Source organism: Lytechinus variegatus, chromosome 10 (assembly GCF_018143015.1).
Source record: "Lytechinus variegatus isolate NC3 chromosome 10, Lvar_3.0, whole genome shotgun sequence".
Lineage (NCBI taxonomy): Eukaryota > Metazoa > Echinodermata > Echinoidea > Temnopleuroida > Toxopneustidae > Lytechinus > Lytechinus variegatus.
In genome coordinates, this window is record NC_054749.1 from 3,093,822 (window position 1) to 3,110,458 (window position 16,637).

At 36.5% G+C, this 16,637-nt stretch overlaps 1 protein-coding gene across 28 annotated transcripts in view; it reads left to right on the forward strand.

The window, feature by feature from the left end:
- Nucleotides 1-9,615: 9,615 nt before the first annotated feature.
- Nucleotides 9,616-16,637, forward strand: part of LOC121422500 — a 155,349-nt gene continuing 148,327 nt past the window's right edge. For 25 of the 28 annotated variants that reach the window (XM_041617590.1, XM_041617592.1, XM_041617604.1 and 22 more), the window contains exon 1: nt 9,617-10,364. In XM_041617590.1, coding sequence (XP_041473524.1) covers nt 10,127-10,364 — 238 coding nt within the window. In that variant the 5' untranslated portion in view covers nt 9,617-10,126. Of the gene's footprint in view, nt 10,365-16,637 lie in introns of all 28 variants that reach the window. The other 3 variants (XM_041617618.1, XM_041617619.1, XM_041617620.1) reach the window with 3 other exon arrangements.

Consider the following 16,637-nt stretch of genomic DNA (forward strand, 5'->3'; position numbering starts at 1 on the left):
CCTATGTTTGGTATTTGTAATGTAATGAAAGAGATATAGAGTGTGTCTGAAGGAAAGAGACCGATAAATACCGAAAGAGAGAGGGTAACATATAGGAAAGGACAAAGATTAATGTTTAAAAAGAATCAACTTCAATAAATGCTGGCTCACTGAGATTAGTTATAATAGATGAATGCTTAATTACCAATGAAGCAATTGAAAGATTGGTCATAATAGATGGTTGCTTAATTATCAATGAAGTGATTGAAAGATTACTTGATTTGTGGGTATCATAGCATGGTTTTATCACATTTAATTTGATTGATTCTTGAAAAGTGAAGATTAAATGAGTGAAATATCCATTCTATTATATGATTTCTTGATTATAAAAAAATCTTTTAATGAGGGAGTAAATCGGGTTGAGAGTGGTTGGTTGGTTGGTTGAGTGATTGGTTGGTTGGTCGGTTGGTTGGTAGATTGATTGATTTGTTGGTTGATTGATTCGTTGATGGATTGATTGATTTATTGTTGGATTGATTGATTGGTTGGTTGGATGGTTGGTTGATTTATTTATTTGATGGTTGATTTTGTGATTGAGTGATTAATTGATTGATTGGTTGGTTGATAGATTAATTGATTGATTGATTAATTATTTGATTGATTGATTGATTGGTTGGTTGGATGGTTGGTTGGTTGATTTATTTATTTGTTGGTTGATTGGGTGATTGAGTGATTAATTGATTGATTGGTTGGTTGATAGATTAATTGATTGATTGATTGTTAGATTGGGATAAAGGATGATTGATGGAACGAGAGTGTTAATGAATGTTTGATTGATTCTAACGAGTGATTCTTGGATTGATTTAGTGAACGATTGACTGATAAACAATATTGATTGAGTGTTGAGTTGAAAATGAAATCGTAACAATATGGGAAGAGATGTAATGAAATCTTGACCGACCAAAATTCTACTTCTACTAGTCCGAATTATAGGTATTGGGTCCAAAGAGAAGTCCTTTTGAAATAGGTTATTTTAGCGTGAAGGTCGTAGTCTAGTGGTTACGACTCTCGCCTTTCAATCTGACATGGGGACGTGGGTTCGATTCCCATTCATGGCTTGTTTTCCTTCAGCAAGAAATTTACCTACATAGTGCTGCACTCAACCCAGGTGAGGTAAATGTATACCGGCAGGAAGTAATTTCTCAAAAAACTGAAACCTTGAATAGGTAGATTAGCTTAGCCGGGGTAATATAGGAGCGCCTTAAGCACCTAACAAGGTTAATACGTGCGCTATACAAATCCTTTATCATAAAAAAACAAATACATAAACCACGGAGCTATCCTTGAGATATGATCAGAGCATAGAGATATGCTAATAACGCAAACTAGTAATATATCTCTATGGATCAGAGCAACTTCTTACCGGCTTTATCGCTTAATAGCGCCATCTACGCCATGAGGTTCACCTATTTTGTGGAGCACCACTTATCTGTCCTCATACCACTAGCGCAATGAGCTACTTATGGTCAAAAGAGAAATGATATGCCTATAAAATCAGTGTGCAAATAAATGATTTTGTAACACACCATTCTCTATATACCCGTAGTAGACCACAATAATCATTGGCAATCTACACTCTTAAAACAAATCAGTCAAATTGACTAGACCAGTAGTCAGCTGGGAGCAACATATGGTATACACTGATATTCACATTTCTGACATTTATTCTAGTCAGAAATAACTCTGTTCTAGTAAAATATGACTAGAATAACAGTAGCACCCAGCTGACCCTTTTAACTAGTCATTTTTGACTGATTTGTTTTTAGAGTGTACTACTTGAATCTACATGTGATATTTATTAGAGCGTGTACACAGATCGATATACTCTCTGGGACAGGCCAACAACAATTTGAAACATTTCAATAAACTACATTCCTCTAATTTACCCATAAATGTTTTCACAGTTTTCGTTGGGTTGCGGAAGTGCATGAGTCCAACTTATAGCTTTACCTACAACCTAACTTTATGGCCTTACGCATGATTTTTTGTCCAGGGATTGATTTGATTTGATTTTATTGATTTCCGTTTCACAACATAAGAATGATAAATATAACATGACAAGGTCGAAAATACTGCAAAACATAATAAAATATATATAACATAATCTTAGACTTAAGGAACACAATTTAACAAATAAAAAAACCTAATATGACATTTGTATTTGAAAGTAAAACGGAGGGTCTTGCCGAAAAAAGCAAAGCTTGTACAAAAGGCAAGACCCTAAATAAACTTAGTTTCATTACACACAAAAAACACTGGGTCGTAATGATATATAGAGCTTTTGTTTACAAATAAATACAAACAATTTTGGTGCACTTTACGAAAAAAAAATACGAATGGGGCCTACATCAACTACTCAACAAAATAGATGAGAGAGAGAGAGAGAAGGGGGGGTCCCATATAGGTCATACTTATTGGTAAAATATACAGTTACAGGGACCGCAGAACGGTTTTCAAACTGGTGGAGGGGCTGACTATGCAAAAAATCCGACAATCATATGGTCATTTTTACGTTTTTGTACACGGTTTGAGAAAAAAGTGGGGGCTGAAGCCCAGCCCATCCTTGCTTCCGCCGCCCCTGAGTTATACAAACGTTCGACTTTTGTTAAAAACTAAAAAAAACTTTAAAAAAACCTTCGAAATGAATCATGTCTGAAGACGAGCATATCGAACCTAATCTAGAAGTCCACCCCCTTTTTTATACAAAATGTGTAGATTCATTTGTTGTATTCCATTTTATAATGGAAAAGGAGAAGGTAACAAAGAGTTACTTGTGTATCTCGTACTATCTATAGGCCTACTCATGCCATTTTATTATTATCCATAAGTAGGCTTCAGTTATCAAGCCAGTATAAATCGAGGTTGATAGCATGGATGGATGGTTGCGATTGTCCATTGCTACGGCATAAAGGCATCCGTGCTTTAAGAGTTCGTATTTTATATGAATGGATGTACTAACTCCCGAAATAGTTATGTTTAATCAATTGTCTTTGCCGTTATCTCTTTTGAAAAAAAATCCACACACGTGAATTATTGTTATATTTGCAATGTAGCGAATATTGACAAAAAAATCACAACGAGCACTATTTCTGATTGTCAGTCAATAGTAGTCAAAATTCGACAGATTTTGCAAAATTACATGTATCATAAACCAAGTAGCCAGCATTTATTCCTTTGGATGATCACAAAGTGTCCAACATAACGGTAAAGCTATTCCCCTAAGTGTACCACTTGATAAAAAAGTAAACCTCCCCCAAAAAGAACAAAAACGATAAAACAAAATAATTGAAGCTTAAGGTAGAAGAAATATATATTTATAATTCGACGACCTACAGTACAGTCAAGTATCAGACAGTATTATTTTAATTAAATGCGGACGAAAACAAAATGTTTCTGAGTTCTCATATACATTTTGTAAATATTATATATATATATATATATATATATATATATATATATATATATATATATATATATATATATATATATATATATATATATATATATTTATATATATATATATGTATATATATATATATATATATATATATATATATATATAATATTTAGGGCTTCATCAAAAAATGATGAATTTATTAAGTCAATTACAAGCATCATAGAAACGCAGTGTGCAAATCAGACAGCGTAAAAGGCAACACGCTAAAGGGTAAAAACGCGAAGCGCGCAGCAGTACAAAAAAAAGAAAAGAAAGAGACACTCTAAAAAGACACTCTAAATTGGTTTTGTACATCTCTATGGATTTGATGAAAACACGGGCAAAAGCGAATCAATGAAGTAAGAATTCGATAGAAGGTTACAACAATTTAATTGGGGAAACAGGAGTAAGAGTAGATAAAAAAAACACAATTGTGAATAATATCATTTATTTTGTCATGTAAAATTGATTTGCAGGGATAAATACATGGGTCCTCTTATGACAATAAAGATAAGTGATAAAACTAAGCGTTGTGGTGTGCGCCTGAAATCAGTGACGTACCTAAGATTTTTCACAGGGGGGAGGGCAAACTCGACCGCCCAAAAATTTGACAAGCAAAAAAAAGGTCTTCAAGCTCGTCAGGGGGTACGGGTTGTGACTCGTCAGGGGGCAGACTGCCTACCACGTAGGTACGCTAGTGCCTGTAATCCAAACTATGGGAAGTTATTGATGCAAAATTTTGAGATTCGAACGCTGGTCACGTCTTTCGGTTGGCGATATTATAAAGGTGGGTCCGGATGTAAATAATCAAATCTGATTGATACACGTCTGACAAAACTCAAATACACACACAAAGATATCTCCTTATTTTCGCATTGAATTTTCTACCGGGCGTTGTGGCGTGCGCCTGTAATCCAGCTACTTGGAGGTCGGGATTGGTGGATCGCTTGAGAGCGGGAGTCCTGTCCCGGGGGGGCCACTTACATTGGCGAGTGGATACCATGCGCGACCAAAAAAACACGTAAAAAGGATGTCTTTTTCACGATAGGGCACGTTACGTACGTAACGTGATAAGGGTGTCTAAAACACGAAAATAATGAAAAAAGGGTATCTATTTCGCTAGGAAAATTACGTGTTTAGGGTCGAATTTGCGGGGATGATAAAACAAAATTAAAATGTTTTAAAAAGGATGTCCTTTTTGCCCCAAAACTTCGTGTTTAGAGTCCGATTTGCGCGAGGTGTAGAAGGTGGGGTCGTATAAGGTTAAGCCGACGACCGAAGGACCCGTAACAATAAAACATTCCTGTACTTGTTTAGGGGTTCATTTCGGGGAATATTTGCCAAGAGTATCGTTTTGTTTCCAATACTTGTTAAGGGTAGGGTTTCACACGCCAATACTTGTTAAGGGGTGCATTTTCAGAATATGGAAATTACGTGTTGAGGGTGCTTTTCGAGACCCCATGGTCGCGCATGGTATCCACTTGTGAATGGAAGTGGCCCCCCCGGGAGTCCTGTACGTCGTCGTCCTATGGCGATCGGGCGTCCGCCCTAAGCTCGGCATCGATATGGTTACTTGGTCGGAGGATCGGGCAACCAGGTCGTCTAAGGAGGGACGCACTGGCCCAGGGCGGAAACGCAGCAGGCAAAAGTCCCCGTGTGGAGCAGTAGAGGGATAGCGCCTGTGAATAGGCGGCGGCTTGCAGCCCGTTCAACACAGTGAGACCCAATCCTTTTTTTGTGTCGAAAGGATCCTGGTTCGAGTCCGGGGTCTCTCGAATATTTAGTTTTTTTTCTTCATCAAAAAATTCAAATACTGCAATATAAGCCTGGAATACGTTTTTTCAATATACCACATGTAGATAAAAAGCTAATTTAGCCAGGCCTTGTATGGCGGGATTCAAGCCCCCCCCCCCCTTCCCCTTATGGGGGGGGGGTAGCTTTGCTACTGGACCACATTTCCCTCCTCTACATGCATATCCGAAATATATGATCTATCTGGTCCAATACTATGTGAGCTGTAGACCAGTCCTACAAAGATGTGAATGGCGCTACAGGAGGAGGTGGGTTAGGGGCAACCACCATCTTGTGTTTAAAAACTGAGGAGAAATAGCATGGAGCGGAAGAACAAAAGAAGATAAAGAAGACAAAGAAAAGATTTGGGTCGTTTGTCTCTATATACAATACCTATGTTATATTAAGAAAAAAAAGGGACGTGATGTCACCCTTCAGTCGTCTTAGTGTCCCCCCCCCCCTCCAATGGGCGTCGGCGCAGAGGATTGTCCTTTATTCACAAGGGCATCTATTGTTGCGCCCCCCCCCCCCCAAACACACTGAAAGATAATCCTCTGCTCTGACGTCCATGCCAACCTATCAAACTCCTCTAGCGCCATACTTGTCAGAATCCATCGGCGGATCCAGGGGGGTGCGCAGGGTGCGCGCGCCCCCCCCCCTAATATTTGAGCGGCGCCGAAGGCGCCGCTCAAAATAAAAAAAAATGAAAAAAAAAGGAAAAGAAAGAAAAGGCGCCGCTTGAAAAATTAAAAATAAAGGAAAGAAAGGGAAAAGGCGCTGCTTAAAAAAATATACACTGATATAACATTAGCAACAGTAAAGGAAAGACTATCCCCAGCAAGGCGTAATCATATCATCTTCCTTATTTTTTCTTTTAACTACCCTTTTCCCAACAACTTCGCCGGTAGCCGTGCGCTGCCTGCATATAACTGGCGCCAATCAAGAATAATCAGCGCCACCTTAATCTAAATCGGCGCCGGACAAGAATAATCAGCGCTATTTAGTTATAAATCGCCGCCAGTCAAGAAAAATCGGCACTGCCAGAGTCTTAACCGGCGCCGATCAAGGATAATTAGCGCCACCTAAATCTAAATCGACGCTGGACAAGAACAATCGGCGTCATCTGGTTATAAATCGGCGCCAGTCAAGAATAATCGGCGCCTCCTGGTTCTAGATCGGCGCCATTCGATTATGGATTGCCGCTGCCTGAATCTTACGTAACGTCGGTAAAAATAATCAGTACTACTTGTTTAAATCGGCGCCGGTCAAGACAAATCGGCGCTGCCTTTGTCTTAACCGGCGCCACCTAAATTTAAATCGGCGCCGGTCAAGAATGATCAGCGTCCCCTGATTTCAATAAATAAGCGCCGGTAGAATAATGAAGAAGGGCCTATTGCTGACCAAATCTAGATCGGCGCCGCGGTCAAGAATGATCGTTTTGCCCTCCCCCAATAATTCCGCATGTGCAAAAACAATAAGATGGTAATGTTACACAGAAATCAGCAAACGAGATTGAGCTACACAACTCGTTCTTTATTAAAAATCGTGTTAAAATTATCCGCTCTTCAGATTGGAACATAAAAATTTTCAGCTCGCGCTTCGCGCTCGCATCATTTCTGTAGCAAAACCCCATACTTTTCATGATTAAATAGGTGAATAGAATGTCCCGTTCTTAGTTCTGAACCTCAAAAGAACTCCCGCTTCGATTTGCAATAATCTTTTGTTGGATATAATCTTGTTCTTTATTAAAACGCACATTAAACTGTAATGTTTTCAGATCGAAATATCAAAATTTTAAGCTCGCGCTTCGCGCTCGCATTTTTTTAGATACCCATCTTAATCATTGGTACCAAGAATGCTTAGAATATCAAGCCTTCTGGTCAGAATATAAGTAAATGTCAGCTCGCCCTCGGCACTCGCATTATCTGTGTAGTGAGATATGTATCCTCCTCATGAGTTACTACAAACAGTCCTAAACAGGCACCTTTTTCCTGTTTTCAGGTCAGTATACTTTAAAAATTTCAGCTCGCGCTTCGCGCTCGCATTAATTTGTCGGTGAAATATGTGTCTCTATCTCATGAGTCATATATATCTATATGATATGAGTCATATATATATATATATGCATGTGTGCGTGTGCGTGTTTTGACAGGGTCAGGCATTACCCCCTTTTTCTTTTTCAACATTTTCTTTTATGGCGCCGGTGAAGTGCAAAAATATGTGCGCCGCTCGGCAGTGCGCCCCCCCTTTCGCCAAAAGCTGGATCCGCCTATGGAATCATATTTCTTAATTATTCAATTGTTGAGTATTGCTGTTTATAGCATCCTCTGATAGGAGAGGTGTGACGATTTTTTTAAAATATTGATTGTGAGTGACATCCCTCTCTCTTTTTCCGTTTCCCTTTTATCTTGTTTATCCTTTCTTTTTCTCTTCACTATTTGAGAACCTATTATAGGAGATCGCCCACCCCACCCCCTGCGTTTACAGGTACATGAATGAATGATCTGCATAAACCCATCAAAGTTCTTTTCACCAGTACTACACATGGTATCGAATTGAATGGTTCTCTCAAGGTCCATGCAAGATGATTGGAATGATATACCTTACGGAATATCTCAATATGTAGGCCTATATAAGAAAGAGAGGGAGAGAACCCTATGTGAACAGCAGGGGTGAGAGATGTCGAGAAAAAGAAAGTATGAGTGAAATGTGCTATTGTATCGGGGGAGGGGGTGGGATGAAATAGACAAGAGAGGCAAAATGTTTACAAATCTATTGAAGGATAGAATGATAGAGAAATTAGAGAGAGGTAGAAAGCTGAATGTCAACCTCCCACAAGCAATTTTAATGGGGGGGGGGCTGATTTATTTCTGTCGTAAAAAGTGGGGTAAGAAGACATCATCGAAGAAGATCATCGCCCGAAATCATTGAAAATAATTTATGATTATGTTCTTAACATTAGCTCAAAGGGGGCTCAATGTACCCTTTCCGAATGCATGCATGTATGATTAACAATAAAACTGCAATATCAAATATATATATATATATCATTTTTATTTGGCCTCTTTTACCGATTCCTCCAGCTATTATTATTACCATCAACACAGTGTTTCTTTAGAATCATTATCAAGCATCGAGAACAATCCCAACCCAGATTACTGTTACATTTATAATGTTTATACATGTTTTCCTCCTTCAATTTCACCCAAATGAATAGCTTTCTTTTTTTTCTTTTCTAAAAAGCAAGTATTATTTCATACAATCCACTCTTTAATCTACATGTATTGTTATTCATTCAAAATTGGTTAAATGTATATTTATGTTAAAATGTTCATTATGTTAAAGGTATATACATTTAGTCTACTCCTAACCTTTCCCCATTCCTGCATTTGACATTACTTCTCCCTCTCTAAACTTGTCTTTTTGTATCCCCTTTCCAATATTATACATTAGTATACTTTGTACTATTTCGCTTGTTTGTTTACTGAAATTTTACTCTTTACAAATTCATGAAATTCAGCCTTTGGCTGCTAACTGAATTTTTATCACAATAAATACAATTTTGTCTATATATCTATCTATCTCAGTTACTTGTGTTAGTGCTCCACTGATTAATTAGTTAAAATTCATATAGTTTAACCCTTATAATGATTCTTTTTCTTAATGTTTGATTTCGACTAAGTTTATTTCGAAGTTGTAACATAAAGGGACATGTTCTTAGATTTCTGAAGAAAAATCTAATGACACCTTTGTCATTCAATTATAAAAGCACCATAATAAAACCAACCAGATTGACACAATTGTGGCAATTGTTAATCGATATTCTACTGATTTTTTGAAAGGCGGGGAACATTAAAGACCGATGTTCATTCGATCTACCGGGTCCTTTGGAATGCTGAGGTGTACAATAACTCGTATTGATTGAGGTTTACATCTCAACCTAGAAAAACAAATACGTCGGAATACATCCGAAATTAATATTAAGGTATATTTTAACAATTCCAATAAACATCAAATAATTATTTATCGAGGAATTAAACTACGTCATAGATGCATCATACATAAAGAATGCTTCCCATTTTCTTGAGATTTATATAAGCGAGTGAATAAACTTTCAAGGAGGTTTCTTGTCCAACCGTTTCTGCGATGGTTGGTTGGTTCGCATTCCAATCATTTACAACGCTTGACGCTCCGGTGCATCAACTTAATAAATGTGGCGAATCCGTCTTTTGTCCACTCGAACCCCACGCCCAAAATGGGCATTGTGTTAGCTTTCTCGAGCTATCTGCATAATAAAAGATCTTCTTCATTGAAACCCATGCGAGGAAATACGGATGCGATTTCTTCGCTTTCACTGAATAGCCAAGATTTTAAATGCAAAGCCTCCGGTGTTATGAGAGCGAGTTACGTGTCTGTTCTGTAATACTGGACCAACCTGGCGTAGCCCTTCTTACCCAAATGTTATGAGAGCCCACATCTCAACATGACCTGACACTTGTGGATTTATATCATAGTGCTTCTCGGGATATATTTCATCCAGAAGTCGATATCTAATGTAGATTGCACAATACTGGATGGGAATATTTAAGTCCGCAAATAAGCATACGAGTGGGACCAAGCATTGGATAACTGTTGGTGGGACGAAATATCTATTCCTTAACCATTCTAAGAGTGCCCCAGCCAAGGCATAAGTCATGTTTTTCAAGATCAACCTCGCCTCTTCAAGTGTGATTTTATAGCATCGACTTCATCCGCAGCATCTCGTTGTCGGGGAAACTAAAAAAAGACAAATATCTCGGAAAGTGGGAAACTGTTATACGTGCCCCCTTTTGGCACAACAAGCGCAATCGGAATACAATCATGGAAATAAGGACAAATATTACTGACAAATTATTATTATTATTATCGTCACTGACGTCATTATGTTGTGTGTGTCTATTATTGGGGAGAGGTACAGATGCCTACCCCACTGGAGCTCCACCCTTTGCTTGCCTTGATATGTTACCAGTTGGTCACGGAACCGATGGCCAGACGACGTCGAGTCCGTATTCGATTTCAGTGGATGTATCGTCGTACACACCGGGTGGATTAGTAACAGGTGATTATAAAATGAATAATTGATGATGACTTGTTTTCAAGTATATTCTCCACTTTTATATACGTGTTTCATGTGACATATATTGTACGATTACTTATAATAAAATCATATCTTCCTTGATCTATTCGCTGGAGTTGATCGCTATTTAATGTTTAAACGTCTAGACTTTTAATATACATACCAATTATCTTGGTCCATTTTAATCATCATAACATTAAAGAAGTGCGCTTATTTTCTTGCATCACTAGTATTGGTTTGTCTTTTACCAGAATATTACATCATCATGATCATTCCATCATCATTACGATGCATCTCATCATTTCGACCACTAGCCCTAATATTTTTTCTTAACTCCCCATTATTTTTTTTTCAAACGATAGCATATTGATAATTGCGAAAAATGACTTTTCACCTTATTAGTAAAGTATATGTATGCCTATATATATATATTTATATATACGACCTTGGTCAGTAATATGATAAGGAAATCATGTGCATTATTATTTTTTATCAAAGTAAAGGCTGGTAATCGATTCTAAATAAAGAGATCGAAGTTTGTTGTGTCAGATAAAATTTCATGTTATTTTACAACATTATCCAATATAGTGTAGACCGAATTTAGACTGCATTAGCTTAACCTTATGCTATAACCTACCGTCAAAGATTAGAGACAATGTCAGGTTTAAAGAAATGACATGCTTTCTTAGCATACTGAAAGCATTATCGATTGGATGTTTTGAGGTTGCCCAAAGATGTGGCTCAGTGATTTGATTGGGTATTCTTTACATTGCTTATACATTTAGCGTGGGAGGATTTTCCTAAAATGTCATGCATCATATTACGATATAATGTATAAGAGTATGAGATATAACTACCACTTGCTTGAAACATCAAATGAAACACTGGTTCTACCTGTATATTCATGGGCCACATAATCGCAATCATGGGTCATTCGAACTTTGATTTTGATAATCAATAAAACTAAATTTCCTTGATTATGATTAGGATCGTATACATTTATGAAACTGCTCCATATATAAATCTGTAATTTGATAATTGAATTTTAATTAAATCATGCGTTTTGAAAGTTCACATGTTGATACAAAATAATTGTATTTGATGTATGATGAAGCAGTGTGTGAGATATACGTATACTCACGATACTGTAGCTGAGACCTTTGTGTCTAGTAAGACGTCATATCCTTACTCGGTCAGGGCTCCTCCATGATAATTTATTTTAGATGTATCAATGAAAAATAGCGATTGAAATGAAGGGTATATCTCGTGAAACCTTCGTCACCGGGTTTCATCACAACAATCATCATAAATAAAACATCATCATCAATCAATATGATCAGCACAGACATTATCATCTCGTGGTTATCAACATCTCATTAATATCATAATCATCATCATCGTCATCACCACAGTCGTTGTCATCATTAATAATAATAATAATAATTGTCTTCATCACCACCACCGCCACCAGTAGTAGTGGTGGCGGCGGCGCGTGATGAAGACAATTCCACTACCACCACCATCATCATACATGTTTAAAAAAGAGCATACAATGTCACTTTAAGATCAGTCAAATTATTAAGCTACCAATTGCACCAAAAATGCGTTCAAAACATCATTTCCTGATGCAGAATGATACTGATTGATTTTCAGATTAGATGTTCGATTTCGCGCAGATTATTTCCAAACAATACATGTCAGATTATATTACGTAACAGAGTGAACTGCATGCTGTATAAACATTTTCTGATAGTTGAAATCAGGTATTATTACACGTAAATCCTAAGTCAAGCCCAGTTCATTTCATAATGATAAATCCAGTATTTGAATGTCATGTAATAATATTACGATTTTATGACGCCATGGTTGCAGTGCAGCATCGGGATTGATAAAATTTTACGAAATTTCTGCATGGTAAAATCTCTAAAACAGTTTATGAAGAAGTATTTGTATAGGCCAATCTACTCTCTATCTCTCGTCCGGATTGACGCCCTTGCTGTACATACGTCTATGGCCCCAAGGTTTGAATCATCGTTGCTGGGGTAATATCATTCTTAATTTTTCTGAGTGGCCACCCAAAATGGTTTCCTTTTAATGTTTTGTACATGTACGTTACACCAAGATGCGTTCATTTGGAATAAGGTATGATGGTTAACCCATCCTCAGTCACACCATTAACCTGTTGACTACTGAATTATGCAATTAGTCTGTGTACATGCAGGAACTACCCGGTTCGAGTAGGCAACGAGTTAAGCCATGGTCACACCGCACGAGCGTTGTTGGAGCGGTCGTGGAGCGGACGTACAGAAAAAAAAATCGTCACCGCTCGCTACCGTTCACCATTTTCGATTTCGAGTTTTTTTTTGTTTTCGATTTTTTCCCCAATTTTGTGAGCGAAATTCGGCCCTCTTTCCCTACCCTCCAACAACGCTCGGGCGGTGTGACCATGCCTTTAAGTATAGGCCTGGTCATATCGCCCGAGCGTTGTTGGAGCGGTCGTGGAGCGGTAGGGAGAGATGGTCGAATTTCGCTCACAAAATTGGGGAAAATATCGAGAAAAAAAAACAAAAAAACAAAAACAGCAACAACAATCGAAATCGAAAATGGTGAACGGTAGCGAGCGGTGATGATTTTTTCTCTCCGCTCCAAGACCGCTCTAACAACGCTCGGGCGGTGTGACCAGGCCTTAAAATGTTCTTTGCTGTTCGTCATTGAAATACAAAGAATCCGTTGATAAACAGCCAATCTGGAACAGAGGATATAGTTACTGGTGCATTAATATGAGATAAGAAACGAAATTACCAGTATCAAACGGCTATAATATAGTTTTTACAATGATTCTCTCTCGTGGATATCCTGTGTGAATTACGTAAGGTTATGCGGTACAATAATTTGACACTAGATTGGCAAGTGTATACTGAGTTTGAAGAGATATTGCGCAATAGGAGATGAATTATAGTTCATTATAGTGCGATACATGTAATACATGTACATCGAAGAAATTGATAAAAATATCACACATGTACAGCACAAAATATCAGAATACAGAATGTGCATCCATTCACATGTACCAGGGTAAAACATCTTTAACTGAATACACGTAACTCTGGTTATTATGACTATTTTACTCTTTCCAGTACAGGGAGAAAAGAGGGTATAAATTAAAGGGATGCTCTGGGCTGATCATATTTATATCTCAATAAATAGAATAAAATTCCCAGAGCAAAATGCTTAAAATTTCATCAAAATTGGATAACAAATAACGAATTTATTGAATTTTAAAGATTCGTATCATTCCCGTGAAACAGTAGGCATATCTTCATGAATATTCATTAGGTCGGCTGATGATGTCACATCCCACTTTACTTTTTCTTATGTTATTACATGAAATCATAATTGTTTCATTTTTCATAAATGTGTATTTGATGTGTCTCCATTATTATGAAATAAGTTGCAGCAAGAAATGACTAATGCACTTAATCAGTTGCAAATCCAATTGTTTTAATTCTTGGTAGGAAGATTTTGAATAAACCTAATTTCATATAATAAAAAAGGTGGGGATATGACCTCATCAACCCCACCTAATGAATATCCAGACATGCCTAGAACTGTTTCACAGGAATAATGCAAATCTTTGAAATTCAATAACTTCGTTATTTATCCGATTTTGATCAAATTTTCAGCATTTTGCTCTGAGAATTTTACTCTATTCATTGAGATATAAATATCTTCAGCCCGGAATATCCCCTTAAGAAAACAAGATGTGAACATAAATATATATGGACATATATGTATTAAACGATAAACAGGCTTAATTTAACGTTGACTTTATCTTGCCGGTTTGCTCTATGAACTACAGATACATGTACATGTATCGCAAATCCAATTGGCTGTTTGAAATAAAACAACCATGAAAATATGAATGAGTCCTGGTTTTATCAGAAGTACAATCGGTATCGATCTTATTTATATCATTCATTAATATATTCCTTGATAATCGTCTGATAAATAAAGCGACCGCCGTGATTTGGGCTATACATGTAACTTGTTATCAATTCTCTCTGAACAATGCGATGGTGTTATTTTTTTAAAGTGGTCCAGCAACATCTTTCATAGTGGATACATTCATTCCTATCATAATAGATTTCAAAGTTCGGCCATTATGTTTTTACTGTGAGAAAGACACACCTTATCCGACATGTATTATCCATTAAAATTTGAATTAGACCTATAAATCTTAATTTCATATTCGTTTTTACAATTAATTATCATTTAGGATACGGATTTGAAAACGTCACTGAAATTTATTCATCTTTTATGGTTGTATTTGAGTAGGGGCAAGTTTCAGATTGCACATACATGTGTATACATGTATGTGTAAGCGATATAAGGACGAGTATTTGAATGTGTTATTTATCGTATATCATGGAATTATCAAGCTGACACTAATATAGATCATCATGGAATTATATAATGACTCACTTCTTTTTGAAGAATGCATGCAAGAAGAGACACATGTCTCCACTACTCCTGCTTTCAGTGCCATTAAGACTAAATGTTTAATCCCGTGAAGCAGCAGGGTTCACCGAGTTTTATGGCAATATGTATCATTATCTGTATTGTTGGAAGATGATGCATGTGAGTAGAAATGAAACCTCCTTGAAGCTACAGTCACATTGGGCAAACCTATCCCATAACAACCAAACATATTACGTTGTTTTTCACGACATACCATCGGTCGGTTGGGGTAAAGTATCGTTGATGTCACTGGACGTTAGTAATCCCAATGCCTGGCCACTTATTTTTTCTTTCTATAAAATGGTGTATTACATTCATAAGTAGATATTCCACGACAACAAGGCCTTTCATTATCGCCTTCATTTGTAATCATACTATCATTAATCTTACTTACAAATAGGCCTATTTCATGTATAAAGTACCCTTTTATCTGTTGGATTTGGCTTTATATACGCAGAGCATTACTTTGAACAAAATGTTTCTTCATGGAACAAATTCATCATTTTGAGACGGTCTTATGCCGAATATATTGTCATTCGAAAAAAAAATATAATGAGAATGTTTCAAATTTTGTGTTCGACGCCTTATCACCTACGCTGGAATAATATTTGACACTAATATCGAAATACAATAATCTGTCAAATTTTATCGTTTTAGAACTATACATACTTAAACATACATGTACGTAATTACCATTTATCACGAATATAACTCCTCAATCAAAGTCATTTTGTTGAGTTGTATTCATATTAGTTTAATGTATGTAGTCATATAATAATTGCCATACATGTAGCTCAAATACATTAATGGTGAATAAATGATTTAATGGCGGGAACGAAAAAGAATACATATTCAACGATCTATACTTCCCCTATTTTTAACAGTTCTATACATTGTCTTTTCGGTATAATGAATCAACCGATACTGTGTTTTGAAAATAAGAACGATATTAAATATATATACACATTTATACATATATTATATTTTGTTATCAGACAGGCTTTCTATTTAGCGTTTGAAATGTGAATATTTAATGTAAGATTATATCGAAACGGAAAAAACAGTGCTGTGAATTGGCGAAGAGGATTTAATTCAAATCAGATTGTGAAAGTTGAATGTATCTTAGCATTTTGTTCATGTATATATCCTTGAACAGCAATGTCAAGATACGTGCGCACACGTCCCAGATGATGGAATTTCATGAATATTCATGAATTTGTGAATTTACAGCAATACAATTCAATTTCAATTGCGCACTGAATAGCCGAGTTTAAACTCTCTATTTGCTGAGGATGTTTGTACATGGGGATAAAACCGTAAAAGTCAATGGATTCAAAGCGTGTATTTTGTGCGAATGATCATGTGTTTTTAAACTGTATTTGCAGGATACATATAAAAGGCTACACTACACAGCCTCACACACCTTGTGATTCACAGCTTATTTTGTATAACTTCCATCCTTGTGTAATTGATTATCGCTGTTTCTGGACAACACCCAGCTTGATTAAACTAAAGTTGATTCTTGTTAGTGTTTTAATGAGTCAGAATTTCAAAATGTAAAATAGAAACTTACGATCACAAACAAAATAATTGATAATTCCTGTACATTTAGTTCAAGTCTATATTCAATTTATTTTCATTTTAAAAACAACAGTACGAATCAATGCAATAAGATATTCAAAATATAAATATTGAATTAGTCTGGAAAAATTGGATAACGTGGAATTGTGACATCAT